General features: G+C 44.1%; 1 protein-coding gene across 19 annotated transcripts; it reads left to right on the top strand.

The window, feature by feature from the left end:
* The first annotated feature begins 41 nt into the window (after positions 1-41).
* On the top strand, positions 42-23,835 carry PGAP4 (post-GPI attachment to proteins GalNAc transferase 4). Of its 19 annotated transcripts, none has more exons than XM_032675558.1 (4): positions 42-193; positions 1,728-1,773; positions 8,644-8,701; positions 19,117-23,835. In XM_032675558.1, exon 4 carries the CDS (start codon positions 19,246-19,248, stop codon positions 20,431-20,433), a length of 1,188 nt encoding a protein of 395 aa, XP_032531449.1. In that variant the 5' UTR covers positions 42-193; positions 1,728-1,773; positions 8,644-8,701; positions 19,117-19,245; the 3' UTR covers positions 20,434-23,835. The 19 variants fall into 19 exon arrangements, 17 of the variants coding, with proteins under 17 accessions (XP_032531449.1, XP_032531445.1, XP_032531451.1 ...); XM_032675554.1 differs by lacking the exon at positions 1,728-1,773 and adding an exon at positions 5,897-6,164; XR_004354488.1 differs by lacking the exons at positions 42-193; positions 1,728-1,773; positions 19,117-23,835 and adding exons at positions 1,481-1,618; positions 5,897-6,164; positions 9,240-9,369.
* Positions 23,836-23,907: the final 72 nt, after the last annotated feature.

A 23,907-nucleotide genomic window follows, 5' to 3' on the forward strand; every position in this document is an offset into this window, starting at 1 on the left:
CCCTCACGCGTCATGGAGGCGCCGCTTTGCCCTCGCCCGACATGGCCGCCGTTGCCATGGCGCCCGACGCCCATGCCCGTACCCGCACCTAAGATGGCGGGAGCGGGTGGTGCCGCCCCGCTCGTGTGAAGGGCCGCCTCCCCTACCCGCCCCTCGCGTGGGTGTGCCCCGCTGACACCCCGTGTTCCCCGAGGTGCGTTAGAAGTGTGTTATGTGAATTTCTGAATGTTGGCGAAGCATTCTGTGTCAGCAGTACTGTAGCCAGCGGGACTAGGAAAGCGATTCTCCTCTCTGTAGTGGTCACCGGCCAGGCCGCAGTTCAAGTGCTGCGTCCAGTTCTGGTCTCCTCAGTTCAGGAAGGACACTGAGGTGCTGGAGCCTGTCTAGCGAAGGGAAAGAGAGCTGGAGAAGGGTCTGGAGCACAAGTCTGGTGAGGAGCAGCTGAGGGAGCTGCGGGGGCTCAGCCTGGAGAAAAGGAGGCTCAGGGGAGACCTTACTCCATACAACTCCTTGAAGGGAGGGTGTAGCCAGGCGGGGCTTGGTCTCTTTTCCCAGGTAACAAGTGACCGTATAAGAGAAAACGGCCTCTAGTTGTGCCAGGGGAGGGTTAGGTTGGACATCAGTAGGAATTTCTTCACAGAAAGGGTGATCAGACATTGGAATGGGCTGCCCAGGGAGGTGGTGGAGTTACTGTCCCTGGGGGTGTTTAAGGAAACACTGAACATGGTACTCAGTTCCATGGTCTTGCTGACGAGGTGCTGGGTCAAAGGGGTCAATCTCAAGGGTCTTTTCCAACATAATGATTCTGTGAAGCTGTGAAAATCTATCTGTGTGAAATACATAAACGTACATGCACCACACAGGCCCAGCTCCAGCTAAGATTGAGCTAGTAGATAATGTAAGTCTAAAGTGAAATTTTAATGGTTTAGGTTTAGTATCTTCATCTCTGCACATCTTTGTAGAAAACCAGGAAAACACCTGCAAACAGCACCAGGCTGACAGGGTTCTGGCTTTATTTGCGTTGCCCAGAGAAGCTGAGGATGCCCCATCCCTGGAAGTGTCCAAGGCCAGGTTGGACACAGCTTGGAGCAACCTGGGCTAGTGGGAGCTGTCCGTGGCAGGGGTTTGGAACTAGAAAAGCTTTAAGGTCCCTTGCATTCCAAACCATTCTGTGATTTGATGGTTTATTTATTGGTTGAAAGTAGGTCTGTACCTCCAAAGCAGCACAAGTTTTTTGTGCAGGTACAGGGTTTGCTTTCGTTCAGCTCCATAGCAGCTGTCTCTACTGAAAATGCCAAAATAAAAGTACAGTCCTCCTACTGCAAATCACAATATAATGGGCTGCCTTGCCCAAGAGCCATAGACTAGCCCAGTACTACACTACAAGACTTCAGGCTGAGTAAGCATTTGAGTTCATGAAGGAAAAATACAGCTTTCCTTGTGAATTTGTTTTCCCCCGTGCAGCTGTCAAGGTGAGCCTGGTGAGCCAGTGAGCTGCTGCAGCTTTGTGAGCAAGTGTGAGAGCAGCTGGGACAGGGAAGTTGACCAGCTTGGTTGAAATCTGTATTTGCAGAGTACTTGTGTCATTAAAAAAAACTGACATAACAGCACTGGAAAGGTGAGTACCTCGGGGATTTCTTAAGAGATTGAATTCAGTCCTCCCCTAGTTAAAAAATAAAAACCACAACAAACAACAAAACATTTGCTAATGCATTTCCCATCAACAGCATTACCTTGCAGCTGGAGAGCCCTTGACTGAGTAAGAAGCGGTTGGTAAGTAACAGATTGTCAGTTCAGCCAGTTCTTCACCACAGTGTTAGAAACCAAAAGAGCTTTTATGTTGTATCAAATGTACTCCAAATGAAGTCTTAGAGTCAGCATAGCCTTCAGTTCTTGTGTTTTCCCTTCCCTTGCTTTATACTTGTTTTTTCTCCCCTCTATGTATTTTTCTCTCACATGTGGATCCCATGAAAATTTGGTCCTCTCAGCAAAGCTGTAACTGAAATGGGGACGACCACAACCTTTTATTTAATTTCATGCCTGTGTCTTTTATCTCTGTGCACCTTGGCATTTCCTCCACAGGGAAAGAAAACCCATTTCCTGCAAAGCACTCTTACTCTTGTACATTCTGTCCCATATCTGTCTTAACCACCCACCATGCTTTAGATAAGCATTCAAACTAATCTTTGAGTTGCCCTTCTATACACTGCATATTACATACCTTAGTGTTTGAGACTGCCCTAAAATGGGACTTAAAAGGGAAGTTTTAGCAGCAGCTGGATCATAGCACTATAAAAGAAATGGCTGTGCTTCAGGGTGCCCATGTAGTTTCCCACACAGCCTGCAAACTTGAGACTGAGACCCTTGTTCCCCTCCAGTACAAGGAATGTGCTGTTTCCCTTAGTGCTGTTTGTAGATTAACAGTCACTTCCTTGTGAATTGTTATGCAGAGACAACTCAGCAAACGAGGGAAAAAATATAAGCAAAGCAAAATATGAATGCTAAGGAGAGGGATTAATGATACTAGTATTAATACTTGAGATACTTTTGTGGAGCAACTAGGAGAGCAAAGCAATCTAATATCAGTGAAGAGGAACTGCAGCAATTTGCAATTACTTGGAGTATCCTAGGAATATGACAGGTAGGGTTGCTTTTTTTCCTGAAACTGACAGGTTCAACCAGAGTCCTTCACTTGCAATTGCTATAAGAGAGAGTTAAGCAGTCATTCAAAATTACAGCTAGTTATGAATTCAAATGACGGAAGCAGAGTATTTCCTGGAATGAAAGTGCGCTTGTTTTTAGCATAATCAGAGGAAAACACCAAAGACCCAGAGATGAACTGAGTAAATAAAATTGTGTAGGGAACAGCCTACAAATGAGACAATTTTGAGCTGGTAGTGTTAATGTGCTCAGGCTGTGACCACAGAAATACACTCACATTGATTCTCCTTTTGTAAACAAGACTTGCACAGCCTTTTGACCAGGGTTGTACTAAACATCACTCATTACCTATTCCAAATCTCTGTTCCAAATCAAAAGGACATTCAAAAACTCAAATATTGTCTCTTCCTCACATTATCAGACTAGTAGAATGTGCTAAAGTTTGTTATGAAAGCCCAACACTGGCATGAGATGCACTCTCTTCAGTAAAGCGGGATGTTGAGACACAGTGCTGTGAACTGTTCGCATATTACCCAGATGTGCCTGCAAGTATGCAGTTAAATTTGGAAGTCTGGCACACCCAGGATGGTACCCGAAGTGATCTTTCATCCAGGAGAACTGTGCTGCTTTCAAGAGGAAAGGCCATGTGGGAGATAGTGTGGATAGCTGATCTCACTAAAGTCTGTTAGTGAACCCGAGATCGTGGCTAGCAGAAGGCTGTGCCCTGTGGGTAGAGAGAAATCCTCTCTTTTGCCAGAAGGTTTATGTACCTGAAGTCTGCTGAGGTACAAATTCCTCCTAAAGATGGGACCAGAAGAGCTTTGGCCCATCAGCTCCAGATGCTGTCAGTGGCAGATTAAGAAGGGGATTGCAGGTTGCACACACAAGGAAAGAGGTTGGACAAATGGACCCAAGGACCTGCGGAATGAAGGGCGGGGGTGCTGTGCTAGGTACATATTTATTAGGGACAACAGTGGAACTGTATTTAATAACATCAGGGTACTTTATTTAATCATATCCACCCAATGCAATGGGTACATCAGGTCATGCAGAAATGTGTCACTCTACAACATCCTTGATTTAGCCAACAATTGCTGTTTATATAATTTCAGGATGTTACAATTTTCTTGAGAGACAAACTGACTAAAGAAAATGAGCACACATAAAACTGTAGCCAATGCACTTTAACTGAGTTCTTGCTTTACTGTAGAAAGAAATTGCACTCCTTTCTTTTTTTTTTTTAATTAAAGTTAGTTAATTATTGCTTACCAGTTCATCCTACTGTAGCAAACTAGGATGCTTATGACACACATCTAGGAAGAGAGACGCAGATCATATTTTGTCCAGGTGCAGGAAAGAAATTCCATTGTCCCCTGACCAGAATTGGTTTGGATAGACATGTTTAAATTGCTTATATATTCTGCACAGAAATTCTCACTTACTTTTTTGTCATGTTATTTCACTAGCTGTCTTCCTCCTCTAGAGAAATACTTAATGCTTTAAGCTAAATGGAGAATATAGGTATGAATTGAAAAGATGACTAAGTGGGTTTATTTTATGGAAAAAATGAAGTTTGTAAAACAAACCTACTGCCCCTTCCCATTTGGTAATTCAAAAGGATGGCACTCCCATACTTTTTCCAAATATGAACTTTGCTCATGATCTAACTATACAGTTAAAGCAGTACCTTAAGTAAGGTCAGTAAGTCATAAATACGATCTCCTGTAAAAAGCCAAAGGCTGTTTGCTGCACCACACACAATGGAAGTCCTGAAGAACCAGACAGCCTGGAGGCACAAAGCAGTACTGGAAGCAGCTCAGTTAAAACACAAGGAGAGGAGAGAAAAGGGGAAGGGAGGTGCTCTCTCTTGACACCCAGAACATCCTGGTAGGCAATCCAAAAAAAAAGAAGGAATGAAATATAGTCACTGAGAAACCCAGACTGAGAAGTCTCAACAGTATTACGAGCGACTGCCTTGCTGCCTCACTGCCCAGTTGCCATAATGAGAGAGAAAAAATCCAGGAAATGGAGCCCAGGCTCTACTGTTTTCTTTCTTTCTTTCTGTCTTTTTTTTTTCTTTTCTGAGCACCATACCCTCCTACTTTTCTGTCTGTGCACAGAGGATTTCTGTGTGCAACTGGTCCTAGAAACAGTGCTATGAGGAGTTTCCTGAAAATGAGCCCATGTCTGCTATCCGTAGTTATTTAATTGCAGTAGATCCACTTAAATTTTATAGAGATACGCTTCAGAAATTTCTTGGTACACTGGTAAGCTCTTTACTGTTGCATTACAAGACTAGAGAAAGAAAATGAGCTTTGTCTAAAAATATTAATTACTCATCAGCAGTGAAAATTACAGAATTTGCAAAATAAATTCTAGAGAAATCACTTGCATCTTTATACTAGCCAGCGTAGCTCTTGTAATTATAGCAGGTTATCCTTCTAGATCATGGACTAGTCACACACTTTTATGTCTTGCTTCAAGTAAGGCCAGTGCCCCTAGTTGGCCTCCCAGGACTTGTCTAAACGTAGACATTCCAAAAAAATGTAACCTGGAGGAATTAAAACTATGAACTAAGAGTGAACTATTTTAGTCTCTGTTCTACCATTATGTGGAATGAGAAAAGGTTAATAAAACACTAGCTAAACTGAATTAAAACCTCTTAAATTTCAAATAGCGCTGCCCCTTAGGGATTTGAAGTAGTTTTAAAATAATCATAATTTGATACAATTTTCCTGAGAGTCTTTGTGTAGTTATAACCTTGTATGAGTGGTACTCAGACTTTCCAGCTAGACAGGCCATTTCTCTCATGCAGTTATCAGACCTTTAGTTCCAGAAGTGCACCTAAAATTTGCAGTGAGAGAGAGCAGAGAAATTACTAACTCTCTGTGCCTCTCACACAGGCAGAGAATTTGTTTCTGAAATCTGCCCAGTGACCATACAAAATAATTTTATTACATTCTGAAAGGGAAAACTAAAAGCATTCCTGCAGTCTCTGAGGGTCGATTCCTTCTGACTCTTAGCTTCGAAATCTTCTGGTTTGCCTCTTCACCCCATTTTCTTTTTTTGCAGCAGTATCTTTTTTTTAGCAAAAAGTCTGTTCCAGACCAGTCTTCTATATTGCAGAACAGAGCAAGTAACTGAGAGCCAATGTATTTTAAGAGATATTTTGAAGAGCCACTGGACTCTGAGTCTAAATGACAATGTTTGTCCCTCTCTTTGAAATATTCTCCAGTCTGTAAGAGTCAGAATATTGGAGCAAGACAGGAAGGGAAGGAAGTTGGATCCCCAGAGCATATGCAACTACACTGACCAAGATACATCCATTTCTCGGTCATCACAGTTAAAGTCTTTCTGAAATTCCATCATCATTTAACACATCACCATGTTGGCTCACACTACTATTTTTTTAGCCCTACCTAATAATTTTATCAGAGAAGCAAAGGAAGCATAGAAAAGCTTTGTGTGTGTGCCCAGTATTCTCTAAAGTGAACTAGACTACAGTAAGTGTTTCTGTCATCTTCAGATGTGTGCAGTGTGGGTAGAAAAGGTTACAGGAATAGTAATAATTTATCTGCAAGATGAATTAGTTATTAGAATACTCCTGAAAAGTCTTGGATGCAGTTGTATATAGGAGATTCTATAGAGGGAAGGCCTGGGAAACACATGAACAGTGCTTAGTCCTGAAGAAATAACCAAATGCACAGACCAGGATGAAAAGGAGCTCATAATATTTTAGCCTTTTTAGAGAACATTAATTTACCCTAGACAGCTAAGCCAGCATGAGTCCATCCCCACTGGAGCTGTGTTTCCTTTAACTACTGTTGTCTAAAGTTAAACACAATAGCCTTGACATAGTAAGGTCATAATGTCTCCAGTGAACAGCAAAGGACTTTGAACACTTTTTGTCCCCAGTGACCAATACTGAGTCTGAAAGAAAAAAAGATAAAGCCACTTTATGTAATTTATCATCAGTATTGTATTTCTATTCAAAACAGACATTAGAAATGTCTGCTGCTTCTTAAAGAAACAGAATATAAGCAGGAAATATTTATTGATTTACTGGGGGGGGAGAGGTTTCTCCCTATAAAACCTTAGCAAGGAAAGAAAAGTATTTTAAAATTTAGCTTTTGAAATGAACAGCAGATACCTACAAGAAGAACATATCTATTGTGCAGCTGACAGTACAGGAATAACCAAGTAATTTTTATCATCTGGTATCTGTACATAAAGGAATAGTACTGTCACTAGAGAACTTCTCAGAGTGTTTGTGGAGGAGGCACAGCCTTCACAGGTTATGTGCATACTGGTACAACAAGTTATGCTAAACACATTATTCCTTCCTCCTGCTACAATGCAGTCGCTTTGGATTTTTACCTAAGGAGATCAGGCTTGCAAAACGTTTTGGTTTTTTCTGCTTCTCTTCTTTTTTTCCTTCTTTCTGTCTTTTGACAGATTCCTCCCTGCCCCTAATAAATGTTGAACACACTTCTCAAATTTCATTGCAACTGGCTGAAGGAAGCAAGTCTCAAACAAGTTTGCTGCCATGTCCTTCATGCAGCCTCTTGCAGAGCAGAGAGATGAACATCTCCATCCTTCTGGGTGCAAGCCTTCAGCTCACTCCGAACAGGAAGCTTTTGTTTGATTTGCTGGCTGGATAATCAGAACATGCAGCTCAAAGTCAGCTGGAGTATGCACACTCTCATGCCCTGGCCTCTTGGTGAAAACATGAAGCAGTAGAACTACTGTGTGGGAGGAAAGCTAAGGAATCAGGAGCGGGCAAGGAACATGAGACAGGAGTAAGGATATTTTGACAGTGATGCACAGGGCACAAATATCACAACTCCATAAGAAATGAGGCTTCTCAGTTCAGCAGCCCCCAAGACCGTGAATTTCTGCTGTGCCTCCACATTGTGCAAGTATCTAAATATCACCTGCCTAGCTGGTCCTGCCTCTCACACTCCTGTTTATGAAAAGCAGGAGCAAGCACAACAAAATATTATCCCCATTCCCTTGCACAAATGCTTAGTGCCATCAAGGCTGTCAGAGTGGATAGCAAAGGGGAAAGGTGCTTTGGCAACAGAAAATACTCAAATCTGAACAGCTGGGCTGAACCTTCACTACTTGGATAAATCCTCACCACAAGATTTTTTTCTGGTTATAGTTTTTCAGTCTTGTCCTATTATTATACAGGCTGAATAATTTCATAAGTTACTATTTTTCTGAGCATTTCAGGTTGCAGATGGGTTACTGCACAAGCAGTCTTGTCCCCACATGTTAATCTCTGCTTTCCCTCCCTGCTATGCTGACATAGTCATATGGTGTGGGGAGCTGATGAGATAAAGTGACTTGGCCAAGAAATAATCCACAATAAGATTGTTTTTTCAGCCAGATCTGTCTCCCTTATGCTCATGCACAGCAGGAGACAGCACCATGATAAGAATGAAGTAGTCAGGAATGACAGGCTTCCACTGTTGTTCTGTGCCACAGCCCTCAGATCACTTGAGGCTCTTCCCACTCAGTCTTTTGGGTCCAACAGAAGCTGTTTTAAAGAACTAATGTTTAAGGATGAAAGTCAAGTGTTCCCTGAAGAGCGTGTGCAAGTGACTAAAGTGAGAGCAGGGAAGCCTGTACAGAAATCGCACAAAAAATTACACAAAATTTCAATTACTTAACTATTTATTCCCAAAGAAGAGGCATTCTGGCCCATTCTTTTTCATTTATTATCCCAAACTGTTCTGCTGGCTGAAACACCATCTGAAATGTAGTACTGGGTGCAATGGGACATGTTTCTGCTGATGTTGCTTAATAGTCACTTTTCCATTTGCTCACTGACACAGAAGTGGAAAAAATATTTTTTTTCCTCACAAATTCTGCAACTCTGATCCTGGGAAGAACATAGTAATGGACCTCTTAGGAATGTATACTTTCTGTCCCACCCGTAGTACTTTCATACACCCTTCTTTCTCTGTTCTGTTTCAGGATTTGTTGTTTTTCCAATGCATCAGCTTTTGAAGGCATGAGAGTATTTAAGTGGAAGGTAAAGTATGAATCACTGTCATTAAAAACAGAAAAAGAGGCAGAGGTAGCAAAGAATAATTTTGGAAAGCAAATCACCTGAGAAACTGTGATTTCTTCTACTGTCTTGCCTCATTATTTTCAGAGAACAACATCCATCTAAGTAAACTGGGGGACCTTTTCCTAGGAAGTCACTATAGGAACCCAACTGTGATGCTCGATTGCGTTGTTTATTATGAGCATTACTGTTCCTCTCTTTTCCTCCCTCTTCTTCCACATTGTTTCTGCAAGAAGTCTTAGCTGTGAGATGGCTTTTGCCAGTACTAAAAATAAGGATCACAGGCATGGACATCTGAGTTTCTTTGTTCATCATGCTTATTAGAAAGGATGATAGAAATTGCTATGCTAAAATTAAAAACATACCTCATGCTGGAAACTTCTGATTACAGAACTGGGCACTAGCAAAATTCTAGCTGTGCTAGAATTGTGTTTTACTGAAACAACCTAAGGGATCTTTTTTCTTGGTGGTTGGTTTTTGTTTTTTTTTCTTTTCCCCACAGATTTTTCTTAGACCTACAAGAGGTCAGAGCCCAAATACATGGACTTGCGTTTTCTGGAGCTGCAGGCACAAAACTACGGAGTTTTTATAATGAAAGACAGAAAACTTTATGTGAGGCATATTTCAGGTGACTGTAGTTAATTAGGTATTACGGTCACAGGGCTCAAAAGTGTGTGTAGAACAGGGAAGTGGAACATGGAGAGGAGGAGGACAGGGTGGGGAGGGGAAATAAACACGTCAGTGGCAGGTTTGGATCAGTTTGGTAAAATGTTTGAATCCTAAACAGCCTGACACAAATTTTGGTGTAGCTAACGAGCCTCCCCGCTTGACCTGTGAGGAGGTTACGGACTGAGACAGTGAAAGTTTCGTGTTTCCACCTGTGACGCTTGACACGCACATAAAGAACCAGCTGGTGACTCGTAACATTGACTTTCCACTCGAACTTGTGGGGTCCCGGTGATCTTCCCCGCCCCAGAGTGAGGCAGGAGGTCCAGAGCATCCACCAGGTCCCGGCGGGGGAGGGCGATGCGGGTTCCGGCGGGGACACTCGGCAGAGGGGACAGAGGTTGACACCTGGCAGAGATTACTCCTGGCTGGGGACGGGCTGCGGGAGCTGCGCTGCCCATGCGGGAGTCCCGCCAATGGCGATGGAGCATTCGGGGACCGGCGAGCAGGAACGAGCAGCTCCGGCTGCGCTGCCGTCTCCACCCCGGTCATCCTCCCCGGGCTCCGGCAACTCGCCTTTTGCTCCTGAACCTGCAGGAGCAGGGCCGGTCCCGTCCCCGGTTTTCGGTAAGCCCCTGCGGCCATCTCCCCTTCCCCTCCTTTAAGCGTCCCTATGCCGGCGGAGTCACATGTTTGGTCTTTGATGCCTTTAATCCCACCCTCACCGCGCGAGAGGGAGGAGAGAAATTCGCGGAAGAGAAGTGAGCCACAAGCCCGGTGCCAAGATAGCGGCGGGAGTGGAGCTGCGAGCGGGAGGGAGGCGGGAGCGGCGATGCGGGGCTGCCCTGCGGATCGGGTAAATCTCCCCGCCAGGATCGGGCTGTCCTGGGGGTTTGGCTTTCAGGGGTAAAGGGGCGGCCGCACCGAGGCTGGGGGGAGCAGGGAAAGGGAGGGGGCACGAAGTTGCCGGCTTACGAGCAGTGGGGAAGGGCGTGATCTGCGGGAACCGGCGGGGCTGGGCTGCGGTGGCTGCGGCACCGGAGCCAGCAGGGCAGGGAAAAAGCGTCCAGTGATCGAGGAGATCTGTTTGTGATTGCTCCGGGGATGTGACTGTACATGGTGACGAGCAGGAGGGCAGGTGGTCAGAGCCTGGCTGGGCCTAAATAAACGGCCCTTCCGTTAGGGAAGGTTGGTAGAACTCTTAAGGAAAGAGGAATAAACCCAGCCGGCTCTTACCCCCTGCTTGGTGCCACCCAAACCCTCAGCCGCGGCAGAAGCGTGGCCAGAATTTCCCTGGTCAAAAGCCCGGGCAAGGGGGCTGAAGACGGGCACACTGAAGTGCCATGTGCGTGTCCTGCCTGGCAAGGAGGGCAGAGAGTGGAGGTGGGATCAGCTTTTCTTATCTACCGCCCTCTCCTCTTTGACCATCACCACTGAGGTAACTGCTATTAATCCCAGTGCTTTAAGGGTCACCTTGTGCTACCTGGCAACTCTCCCGATAGGAATGAGGAGCACCTAAGAAACCTGATGGTGGAAGTCACTGACATTTAAAATTAAAGGCTGTTTAGGAAATTTGCAGGTGCTGATGGTGCAGCAAAACATGAAACTATACCCGTGTACACTGCAGATTCATAGGCTGGCTTGCTCTCATACAGTCACTGAGAAAATAATTTCATAGAGGTACATGAGGTTCAGCAAGCAATTGCAAGCACAAAAGCCAGGATAAACACCCTCCTGTACATGGGAAATCTGCTGCTTGCTTGTCTGTCCAACAAGGGCAACACTAATTAAACCATAGATTATTTATCAGCTGCTGCATTTATCACATCTTCCTCCCTTGGGACTCAAGCAGATCACCAGTATCCCAGAGAACCAGGGCATCCCATTTACCAAGCCTTATGCAGGATAAATAGTCTGTTTCATACATTGCAGGGGGAGGGGAGGAAGACTCTGTATTCATCAGGCACAGGTGATGAATACAGAGGAAAAGTTGGTAGATTAACATTTAGCAGAGAGTGTCTCTTAAAAGAGGAATGTTTTTTGTCAATATGACTAAACGTTTTTTCCTTCAGACAAAGGTTAGAGTCAGTATTCTGGTTGTTGCCTGGTACAGTTTTCCATTTTGATTGTTACATGGACCTGTCCCAAGTGGAAACTTACAGCCTTATTATCAAAGGCCTTTGCTCACAAAGCATTTCCTTATTACTGTGCTTTATTCTTTACAGTCATAAATGAACAACAGTAAAGGTACCACATCTTTTGTGTTAGCAGCCATCACCACATCTATTTCCTCTTCCCCTTCCCCCCATTTATACACCCACAGCTCTACTGTTGCAGGTGAATTTTTAAGGGAAGTCATCATTGTGGGGATAATAAAAGGGTTTTATTAATGATTAGATGACAGTCAAATGGTAATTAATCAATTATTTAATGATAATGAAATGATAAATGATTAAGCAGTAATTGAATGATAATTTAATCACAGTTTAACAATGATTTAACAATAATAAAAAGCTCTAATTAAATGGTAATTGAACAATGATGTAGTTGATGATTTCAACAATGATTTAAATAATGATTATACTTTGCTACGTATTCCACTTCTAAAGCTATAGCCGGACATATAAATGTCACTAACATACAATACAGTTTTAGGCTTAATGCAAAATGTTCTTACCTCATTATAGATATCAGGTGCCAGGTAAGGAGGTCTCTGCCTCAGGAAGTAACCTTGAGCTATTGTCCCTGCTTACAGGGAGATCACCACCATGCCATACAGGAGAGCTCCCTGGGCTCACAGGGGCTACAGGTATCCACAGCCTGCAGTGACCGACTTGTAGTCACCCCAGTTTGGTGTTCATGCAGGAGTGGAGCTGTAAGCAGTTCTAGTTTTGTCTTGTCCCCACTCAGGCTGGTACTGTTTGCTCTTGATAAGACATGAATTCCTGAGAGAGCAGTCACAGAGCAGGTAACTTTGGAAGGGCTCACAGTGGGTCATCCAGTCCAAACTCACTGTTGCAGGGTCATCCCAGAGAACATTGCACAGGACTGTGTCCAGACAGTTCTGAAATATCTCCAGTGAGGGAGACTCTCCAGTCTCTCCGGGAAACCTGTTCCAGTGCACTGTCACTCACAAGAAGCTCTTCCTTACATTTTGATGGATCTTCTGGGCATCAGTTTCTACCTGTTGCCTCTTGTCCCCTTGCTGGGCACCCCGGAGCAGAGCCTGGTCCATCCTCTGACCCCTCTCTGCAGGCACTGACAGACATTGATGAGGTCCCCTCTCAGCCATCTCTTCTCAACACTGAGCAGGCCCAGCTCCCTCAACCTTTCCTCATAAGAGAAATTCTCCAGTCTCTTAATCATCTTCTGGAGCACAGGTAGTTTTTTCACTAGTCTTTCCAGTCAAAGGGAAGTGGGTTTGAAAACGCCAACCTGTTGAATTTGGCAAATCATTAAATGGTTACAGGACTGGTGCCTCAGCCAGGGGTTTAGCTTAGACTGTAGGACTCGCTTTGAGAAACCCAGTCTGCTGAGGTCTGCTGGGGTCCCCAGCAGGGAGGGGAAGAGCATCTTTGGCAACAGGCTTGCCAAGTTGGTGAGGGCTTTAATTTAAAGTTGCTGGGGGAGGAGAACCTCAACCCATCCCAATCCTATCAGTTTAAAGCCAGGCTTGCAAGAGATGCCCAGAATGGGATCACAGGTAAGCAGGAAAGCCCCTGAGTGGCAGCACAAAGGAATTCCAGCCACTCCAGCCAGTCCTTGGCCTTCATCAGAGCCCAACTCAAGTGCCTCTGCGCAAAGATATGGGCAATGGACAAGGGGAGTTAGAGACTTACACTCACCTGCAGGGCTGTGATCTTACTGGCAAAGTGGTGGGATGGCTCGTGACACTGCAGTGTTGGAATGGAAGGACACAGGCTCTTTAGGAAGGGCAGGTGGGAAAATGAGGAGTGGGGGGTCGTGCCCTGTGTCAATGATCAGCTGTGCCTGGGGATGGATGAGGAGCTGACCAAAGGTGATGAATTAGGAATAAGGGAGAGCAGGGATGGGTGAATTTATTAGGTTCTGTTCCAGGCCACCCTACCAGGAAGACTGAGTGGACAAGGCCCTCTGTAGACTATAGAATGCCAGTTTTTCATGACAGGAAAACCAGGCTGATATGCTACATGAGAAAAACAGATTCCCTCCTATCTTTTATGTTCTTCAGCTGAGGACCCACTAAGGCAGAAATTGCCTCTTGTGTTTGTGTGCGGTATGCCCTGCAGCCTGCAGGGGCCCTAGTTTTATTCTAGCAAAAGGCTATGACACAAGGAGTTAAATGCAAATTATATCATCTCTGATGAGTCAGTGCACATTTAGCTCTGAGATTCTAAGAGCAGACAGCAAAAGGTAGAAAGCTGATACCATTATTAGCAGCAATATTGTTTAAGATAATTTTTGTTGTTTTGTTTTTTCTTTTTTAATAGAGTCTTACATTTTATACTACAGCAAACATTTAAAATTTTGTAGACCTTCATGAAAAAACACAGCAGTTTTTAGACATCTTTTATCAAATTCCCTAACATACCCTTTTTTTTACCTCTGGCACAAAAGAAAAATGTAACTTCAGACAGATATTGATTGCGTAATTAATTTTAAAACCACATAAACCTTTGCGTCATCTTCTAAAAGACAGCTCCTCACAAACCTTAAGTCTTTCTGTTTAGCTATTATCTTGCAGAACCCTCTTCTCCAGGCTGCTTTCCATTCCCACTTGATCTGATCTACTTTACTGCCTGGTAGCAACACAGAAGAACATTGCATTGCAGGCAGGCTGCCAGGTAAAAGTCAGCAGCTGTTGAGAATGGGCTCCCTTAAGGTTTATATGGCAGAGGAAAATTAATATACATGAGAAGCAAGATGGAAATTGGGGAAATAATTGTAATTAATATATATCCAGTTCATAGCCTGTTTCACTGGTGGCATAGTTTTATCCTGTTAGTTCAAATGAAATGGAGAAAGTATCATCCAGCTGCCACATCCACATACCTCGTTTCTTAGTTCAGTAGCCAGTAAAATAGAATCAAAAAACAACAGCTGATCTCTTATCACTAAGGTCCTGCTGATTGTTTGTAAAGCACAGCTCCTTTTGTTTTCTAGGGAGCCCAACTACCAGTTTGGCATCTGAGTGTAATGGTCAGATCTGTAGGTGCTTGGCTTCTACGGGACACTGCTGTCGTCAAGGCAGGCCTGACACATTGCAGAAATATTGTCTGGCACCTGACCTACTAAAAGCTGTCAGAAAACAAGGGGAATTGCAGATGAGAAAAGCTGGCCATCTGGCCCAATAATAGGGATCAGCTCATGATAGGGACTTCAGGTTTCAGAATTTGAGGATATCTGTGCACCACATTCAGCTGTCAGCATGCATATAGGGAACAGGAGGAGGTCTGTGTGGCTCTTTGCGAAGACTGCATTAGTTTCCTCAGATTCAAGCAAGATTGTCACAGCAAGACAAAGGCCCTGTCTCTGCCAGAGGGAGTTAATGAGTAGAGATCTGAGTCCTGAGCTTGCAGCTGGTCCGTGTGAGGCTGGGGTACAGAAGTGTTTTCCACACAAAGGTTTCAACTTGAGATGCTGCTATAGGATCAATACACAAGTGAAAACTACAGCTCGTATGAACACCTTTACTTCTGCCACTGCTGTGGCTCAGGTGGGGACTGTGACTGCCAGACTTTCTGTGATATTTTCCATGCCTTTGTTTCTCTCAGAAACAACCTCGTAGCTTTTGACCCCACAACTTCATTCAGCTCTTTCTATGGTAGGAAGGGAACATCTTTTCCCATTGACACTGAGAAGTGTAGATAGGCGAAAAGGAATCATTTAATATTGTAATTGTAAAGGAATAGTTGTGTCCTTGTCTCATGGAGCAGGGAGTAGAAGGCAGATGCCTAATCAGGAACCTAAAATTTTTGATGCTTTGAAACATGTAGGAAACTTTTTTCCTGCCTGTGGGAATACCTCTGTGGAGAGGAATTTGGACCAGACGGAAAATGGGCTTTCTCTCAAAGCACAAACACAGCAGACGGTGTTCTGCACTCCAAAGAGGATATTACTCATTTTTCTACTCTCCCTCGTGTGTGCAGAGGTGACTTTTTCCTGAACAGTGTAATTCAGCCAAGGATTTAAGGGACTAGTGAAGCTAGGAACATAGATTTGGAATCAGGTGTTTGTGGAAGGAATCTTCATCATGAGGATCTAAGAAAAGGAACAAGCAACTTCTGTAGCTTTATATCACCACAACTTCTAGATATGTTTAAGCAATGGCTCAGCTCTACACAGAACGTGAATAAAGCTGATCTCCACTGCAAGTATTTATATGTTTGCAAATTACTACTCAGGTTTAATATAGTGGGATTTCTTAAAGCATTATAAAATCCAATTCTGATTCTTGGTTTTTCCCTCAAACTTCATTTTGTTTCTGTCTGAAATGCCTTAAAGAAAAACAAGATTTTTTTTTTCCCGCCTAGAAAGGGAAGAAGATGAAAATGACTGTACCAACAGTTTCTGAAAACAGAGTGGCTTCTGTGAAGTCAGAACCATCCTAAAGGATAGAAAACAGCCTGAACAGAAACTCTGATTTAAATCCTACGGATAAGATCAAACTTCACCTCTGCAGAAGTAAGACATTTTTTATCTATATGGGAATTCTCAGGTTCCCAGTCTTACAGACAGAACGTGGGAAGGAGGTCAGTGTCTTCCCACTTTTCGAGATCCTTCAGCTTGGTTTTTGCATGAATTGCAAAAATTTGACCGGATTTAATATGCTTCTGACCATTTTTAACCTCTGTGGTTATTTCACTGCCCAGGGAAAACAGCCTTTTCCTCTACGAATACACTAAGAGTGTGGCAGTCAGTGTGACTGCAAACAGCCCAGGCAGCAGAGGAAGACTGAAAGAGTTCCAGAAGTGTCTGTGTGTGTGATTGTTGTTTTCCTTGAGGCTCTCTGAGTTGCAGAACCAGGATAAGAGTTCTGAGATCCTGAGTTCAGTTACTGATGAGGTGAAGCCAGGGTTAAATCATAAATTCTTGTGACTGTGGCTGGCTTCCAGTCCCCTTTTCCAGGGGCAGCTACTTCCTTGTGTGAAGCAGGAGATACCTCCAGAGATGGTGATGCTCCCCTGCACCACCTCACCCACCCTGTCCCGAGCCAGGAGCTGGGACACCAGCAGATGGAGTCCCAGCACCACTTTCCCAACAGGAAGGGTGCGTGGAGAAGGGACTGCTGGGCTTCTGACTCTGTGTGAGTCCCCCTGCGGAGGGCCTGGGAGTCACCTTCAGGTGAGCCTCACCCTTAAAAAACATGGGCTGCAGAAGAGCAGGACCTCAGGTAAAAATCTGTTTGATTCATCTCATGAGGCTGCAGCTCCTCCAGTTCTGCTGGCCACCAGGGAAGACAGGACACCCCTTTTTCCCTCTTCAGTAGAAGATCATGTGAGGGAAGGATTGAGTGGTTTCGCTTAGAAGGAACCTTAAAGACCAGCTAGTTCTAAGCCCTCCAGTGAGGGATGCCACTCACTAGACCAGGTGGCTCAGAGAATCATTAATTAAAAAATGCTCAAAGAATTATTAATATATATTCATATATTCAGTGTATATCTAAGAGCTCACTGCTGTCTCACGGTTTTTTTATCTCAGATCTTCGGCACAGCTGGCAGGTGGAAAGTAAACTTCTTTACTTCTGAGAACTAAACTACCTTCTAGCTTTTCTTCATCTCCTTTTCCCACTGTGGTCCTCACTTTCACATATGGAGTCTGTCTCAGATACAGTGCCCACAGTGATGCTCATATCAAGAGGAGACTTAGCAGTACGCCAGTGTGAGTTGTAGAATATGATTCTGCATTTGTGTGTTTCCTTAATGCTTGTGACAGGTTAGCTGGAAAGCCCAGGACTTTGGATGAATAAATGGATTTAAATGCCAGGTCTTTGCATCTGATAGATTTCAGGTCTTCATGTCCTGAATCCTCATGCCTTGGATTTCACAGCTGAAAGGCAGCCATCACCTTTAAGGCCTTTACGAGGTCCACTGGTACAATGCAATGCAGTGTCTGTGAAACAGGATTGTATCACGGTTGTTTCAAAAAGAAAAAAAAAGCTATGTGGGTGCAGATTCTCATGCATCAATATGTAAATTTGTTATCCCTATTTAATTACTCTAAATCTTTTCTTGAATCATAAGAGAGCACAACACTGACACCACAGTCTATTTAAGGATGCCTGTTCTCTATCAAATATTTGGAATAACTCCTGTATATTTTCCATTCATCTTGTTAAAAGGCCTTTCATAGAATGTTTTCACAGTCCCATATGGCAATAGGAAAAGGTTCTCTGAATCATAAACCCAGCAAATCTGTGACTACAGTAATGAAGGCAGTTTTGAAGTTCCCCCAGTCAGATCCTGATCTGTCTCCTCCAAGTCATTTCTTGTACAAGATCCGTTTTTCTGAGACAGAAGAGAAAAGCCATGATTTCTTTCTACCTGCCCAATATTGCTTAAGCTCCTTCAGATGGCAGTGCAGAGGAGAACAAAGAGTAACATTTTGGTCTAGGAGCACCACTTGATGATCAGAACTTGCTGAAGGCAGAAGGTAAAAGTCGGAGAAGCTCTCCACTGAAGACTCAGTGCACTCAGTCAGCTCAGTGGGGGGGTATGGATAACTCAGTTCAGAAGGAGAGGGAATAGGAAATTAAAGGGAGAATGAAACAGCAGATTAAAAAGGGAGATTAGTGGCACAACAGAATTTATCTGAACAGCCTAATTACCCTGATTTTGTGTAAGCTTCTGACAGCCAGGCTGTGAGGTGTTCATGGCAGCCAGAGAAGCAGAACAGAAAAGCCAAATGTGGCAAACTCTTAACTTTTGCAAAGGTGGATGTTTATTTAAAGTGTGTATCTGTACAAAAAAAATTATATATTTATATGAATGTTTCAGTTTTAAATAAGAGGCATATACTTTTAAATAGCAAACTTTTAAATAAGAAGTATGAGTCAATGGCTCAATTGCAACATCTTGCTGTGCCTGTGTATTTCACAGGGTGTAGCAAGGAGGAGACATCTGAAAGAGACAGACAGGCACACAGGCACACATATTACACTTAGCATGTACATGGGCCCTTGGTGAAGTAAATTGGTGTCTTTGTTATCTGGCTTCACACTCCAGGGAGGAAAGTGAAAAAGCAGGCGCTTGTAAGTGTGTGAGCAACAGAAGAGAAGCATGTGTCATTCCAGAGAGGTAAAAGTTTGTCTCTCAAATACCTGCTAGGCTAAGACACAAGGGGTTTGGCTGTGATTCTTGGCCGTAACACAAATCTTACTGTGTCACTGTGACCAGAAAGTGGTATCTAAGTTCTCTGCCTTTAACAGGAAAGGATTTCCACACATCCTCCATTCACATTGTCTGTTGTTACGTGTTTGAAGCACAGTAACAAACACAACAAAGTCCTATCGAGCTAAGCTGGATCAGAGCTCCTATGTGATGAAAAGGCCTTAGGGGCACTTTGCTGGAAACTAAGTTTGGCTCATCTATCCTAAACCTTCCAGGACTATTCTGTGATGCCCCCACCACAAGGGACTCCTAAAGGGCTGTGTATTTTGGCTTACTCAATGACCCTGCTTTCCATTTTCTCTGTCAGTTCCTATTTCAGTAACCATCATTTTTCTTCCTTTCTAGGCTTGGACAACTTGTGCAGGTTTGGCAGCCACTGCCCCAGTGATACCTTGCTATCCAGGGAGGAGCATGCACTGGAACTGAAGGATTGAGGGATGAACAGCACAGGAGTGCCCTCCTTCTGCAGCAGTTATGTTACACCAAGCCTGGCAGCTCTGTGGGAGGTGGTGCCGCTGGTCCAGCTCTGTTGTCCATCTTATCATGCTGACTGTGATGACGTTTGGGGTGGTTGCCCCTTTGATTTGCCACCGGCTCCTCCACTCCTATTTCTATTTGCGGCGCTGGCACCTGAACCCCATGAGCCAGGAGTTCCTGGAGCACAACCAGCAGGAGGGACAGGATGCCCTCCATTACTTTGAGAAGATGCAGATACCAAATGCCTCTGAGGCCTCTGGCAGTGATGCCTTCCAGCCCTTGCTGCTGATCACCATTATCACTGTGCAGAGGCGGTATGATTTCCACTATGTCCTGCAAGTGGCCTCCCGCTTCCACCGCCTCCTCCAGGAATGTGGTGCACGCTGCCGGAGCCACCGCGTGCTCCTCTGCAATGTGGAGTCAGACCCCAGTAGCCATCAGGATGTCAGATTGCTGAGCAGCTTCTTTCCTATGGTCAGTCGTGACAGAACTGGAGAGAACCCTGACCCCAGAGTGAACCAGTTTGAGAAGGAGAAGCAGGACTATGTCTTCTGCCTTGAGCAGTCCCTGCTATCATACAACCCACAGTACATCCTTGTAGTGGAAGATGATGCTGTGCCAGAGAAGGAGATATTCTCTGTCCTGCAGCACCTTTTCTTGGCCCGGTTCTCCAAACCATACCTCAGAGATGCTCTTTACTTCAAGCTCTACCATCCTGAGCGGCTCCAGCACTACTTCAACCCGGAGCCCATGAGGATCCTGGAGTGGTTGGGCCTGGGCATGTTGCTGGGGCCGGTGCTGAGCTGTGTGTACTCATGGGCACTGGGGCGGCCCAGCCCCAGCTGGCTGCTCGTGCTGTTCTTTGCTCTGTACAGCATGGCCCTGTCGGAGCTGGTGGGGCGGCACTACCTGCTGGAGCTGCGCCGCCTGCACCCCGCACTCTACAACGTGGTGCCAGTCACCGAGTGCTGCACCCCAGCTATGCTATTCCCGGCTCCCTCTGCCCGGCGTGCCTTAGGTTACCTGCAGGGGCTGCACTGCCGGCAGGGATTTGCTAAGGACACTGCCCTCTACTCCCTGCTGTGGGCCAAGGGGGAGAACGCCTATGTGGTGGAACCCAACCTGGTCCGGCATGTGGGAATGTATTCCAGCCTCCGGCTGAACAGCAGCCCGAAGCTGCTGTGATCTGTGCATGCCTTTCCAGACACAAAAGCCAGGGAACTTGCCACTGGGCAGAAGGGGAAGTGTGCAAACCGGGATATTGTGCTGCTTGCACCGGGCTTCCTGTGCCTCCAAATGGACAAAGAATAACTCTCTTTAAAAAAAACAAAACACAAAGGTCCTTAAGAAAATCAACTTATATACATATAGACCCTATTTAATATATACCATGCACCACCTGGGAGGGGAGTGGATGATCCCAGCAGAAGGTGTGGGTTGCCCACTCTCCTTAACTGTTCTTAAAGAAAAGCTCTCACACCAACATGCACAGCTATCCTGCTTACTCTTCTGTACACTGATTACAAAATTTGCCTTAGGGCAACAGAAATGTGGGACAAAATGAATGTTTTAAATTTAAGCTAATGAGGAAGGGCAGGCCTTATTTCCTCATCCTTACTAAGGTCTGATCTCTGACCTCTGTCTGTTTCAAAGCTGTGGTTTTGAGCAGACCCTTCAAAAGCAGAGGTGGTTTACAGGAATTTCCCCGCAAATTCTGTCTGGATGCTTAAAATTTTATGAAGCCTCTATTAGTTACTGTTTCCCCCTGCAGATCCTATCTGCACCTCCACCCTTCCCATTCTTTTTGTTCAGACCAGAGGCTCTTAAAAATAAAGTCTCTGCTGCTCCATTAATTGTCAACTCTGAGGGTAGGAATAGGAAAACAGAATCACATCCATTGGTGTTGCACAGACGGGTCACAAATGCAAATTTTCATTGATACACGACAGATGTTAATACACATCACAGGACTGATTCCTGTGCTGGTTGGTATCATCACTAGTTGTAGTGCATCTAGCTCATTAAAGGAGGTCTTATCAGTCACTGATTGAACTTAGGTATTCAAGATTAATTTACCTTGCCTTCCTACCAGCACAGAGGCAAAGGAAAGATTAGATCAGGTGCTGCTGTTGTGCAGGATCCTTGTTCATTTTGGAGCTGTAATTCCCATCTCAGCCTGAGTGGTTCATTCACTGCTCCTGGCAGGAAGCAAAACACCTGTTATCTGTTATCTCTTCACAAAGACAGGCACCAATAGCACAGTACATCAAGAGGCCACTCTAATAGTGACCCATTAACTTTGTGTGCCCTGGTTGTTAGGCATTTGGGTAGGTACTTTGTACCAGGGAGGTGGGCACGGTTAAATATAAAACCATGCAAGTGACAAAAGATCTCATACAGATTGAAAACAGGCAAAAACTGTGTATATCTAATGAAAAGCCCACCTTGGCTATAGTGGGCTTTGAATCAAATTCCACTTATATGTGGAATTTGGTTGAACTGTTTTTAAAACCTCATTCCTAGCTTTAGAGTGAACCACAGACAATATTTTTGTTGAGTTTAGTTTGGGTTTTTTTATTTTGGTGATGGAAGAGCTCTGCTTTGAATTTTCTTCCCGCAGGTCTCTCCTAGGTGATTTATGCCTTAACAAGTCTGCTTATAGGTGTGAAAGACTTAAAACTCCTGAGAAATGAAACCAAAGAAATATCTGTCAGGACACTGTGGGTACCAGTTACACAACACGAACACATAGTGCAGGTTAGCAGAGAAATGGCATGAGAGCAGTGCTTTGCTCTCCCAGTAATCAGATGGAATACTTTTAGGACAGCTTTGGAAATCAGAGGTAAGTAAAAACTGCTGGTGGATTTCATGTCATTCCAAAGGCAAAGCACCTCTCCTGCCAGAGGACGCTGGAAAAATGGCACAGGCAAAATTCCCAGCTGCTGAAAACCCTGAGGATACCAAGGCAGATGGGCAAACCTCTTCTCAGGCTTTACACAGGGTCAGGATGACAGGATTTGAGTGTTGTGTATTTATTTCACTAAGTGCCTGCATATGCAACTTGTTTCTGCATCTTCAGCTTTGAATGTTTCACTGCTGACACTCTTTTTCTCTTCATTCTTTTATATCTTTGTGCTATACAAATCCAGGACAGTGTCCTGTTTTTTTCTTGAGGGCCCATTCATATTCATTCTTGCAAAGATCTCACAGTAATGTACAATAAATGGGTCAGGGAATGAAAAAAGGAGGAGGGAAAAGAAAGAAGGATATCTTAGAAAAGAAACCAATTAACTATATACAGTTACTAAATGTTTTCATATGGAGAAATTATTTATCCATTTGTCTCAAAAGTTATTTTCCTTGTTTGTCCGGTAGTACTTTGTCATCCCAAAAGTCCAGGGGAGGTCAATAATTTCACTGAGCCTCAGAGCTGAAAATTGAGAACACAAATTTGAGGCATCCCTTCTAAACAAGAAGACAATTTTCAGGTCATAAGAGATAAGTTGACTGGGAGACCAGAAAATATGCAGAGGGCCTGGGGCTTGAACTTGCAAGTGTGAGAGTTTCAGATAAACCAGTTGAGAACAAAGTCCTTTGCGCAAGAAGCAGGTTAATTCTTTATAGCCTTCTGGAATGATTTTCTTAAGTGCACAACTCACCTTCACAACAGAGGCGCTGCTTTTACTGAGCCTGCTGGGAGCTGTTTCTGAGTTACTGGTACTTGGGCAGTGCCCACCCTGCCAGTGGGGCATCTCAGGCAAGGGCTCCATCTGGTGCTGCTGCCTTTGACCTATCACAGGTAGAGTGATTTTCGTTCCTCTTTTCTGTGCCACAAGTCAGAGAAGTGTACATCACCCTCAGAACAGAAAATGGGAGGTTACTGTGAATTCTTAATTCCTGTTGGATTTTGTTCTGCAGTTCAGACGAAAAATGCAGTTTCAAACACACAAAAGCCTTTTCCCTCTCTTTTCTATCAGGGGAGAGTGGAGCTGAGTTGCTGTATCACAGGCTATATAAGTTCAAGGCATAGCATTAGCTTTTTGAAATGTGGCCTTAAGATTTCGGTTTCATTCACTTTAAAACAGATTTAGTGACTGTTTTTTAAACAAACTGTCATTTTTCTTGGGTGTTGGTTTATTCCCAATAGTTTGGAGACTCTTTTTGAACACAGCTACTACTGCATGCACAAGAGGATTCTTTCTTGATGGGCCAGCAGCAGGACTCAAGGCTTTATTGTCCAAAACAAGTTATTAAATTAGACCAAAACTGCATTTGTTTCCAAGACATGTCCAACATAAGCATGATTCTGGCAGAACACAGGACATAAAATAACAGGTCTCTCTATTAGATTAGAAGCTCAAGAGGATTTTCTAGCTGCATTGGGAATCAATGTCTTAGTGAGAAGACACTGCATTTCAAAAGAGAAGGAAAAAGCCTTCCTTCCAGTGGTGAGGAGCTGTGAATCACTAGATTGGGTATTTCAACAGCAATTTGTCTGGATGCAGGCTAATTTTTTTTTTCTTTTTTTTTTTTAAATAGTTATTTATAAGCAAACTTTCAACAAAATAAACAACCTTTCTAGTAAAACTCTGTTGTCTGTTCTTTCTGTTTGTATTCCTGACTGACAGATCCATCTTTCCTTACCAAATTTGACAAAGA

Source organism: Chiroxiphia lanceolata, chromosome Z, assembly GCF_009829145.1.
Source record: "Chiroxiphia lanceolata isolate bChiLan1 chromosome Z, bChiLan1.pri, whole genome shotgun sequence".
NCBI classification, from domain to species: Eukaryota; Metazoa; Chordata; class Aves; order Passeriformes; family Pipridae; genus Chiroxiphia; species Chiroxiphia lanceolata.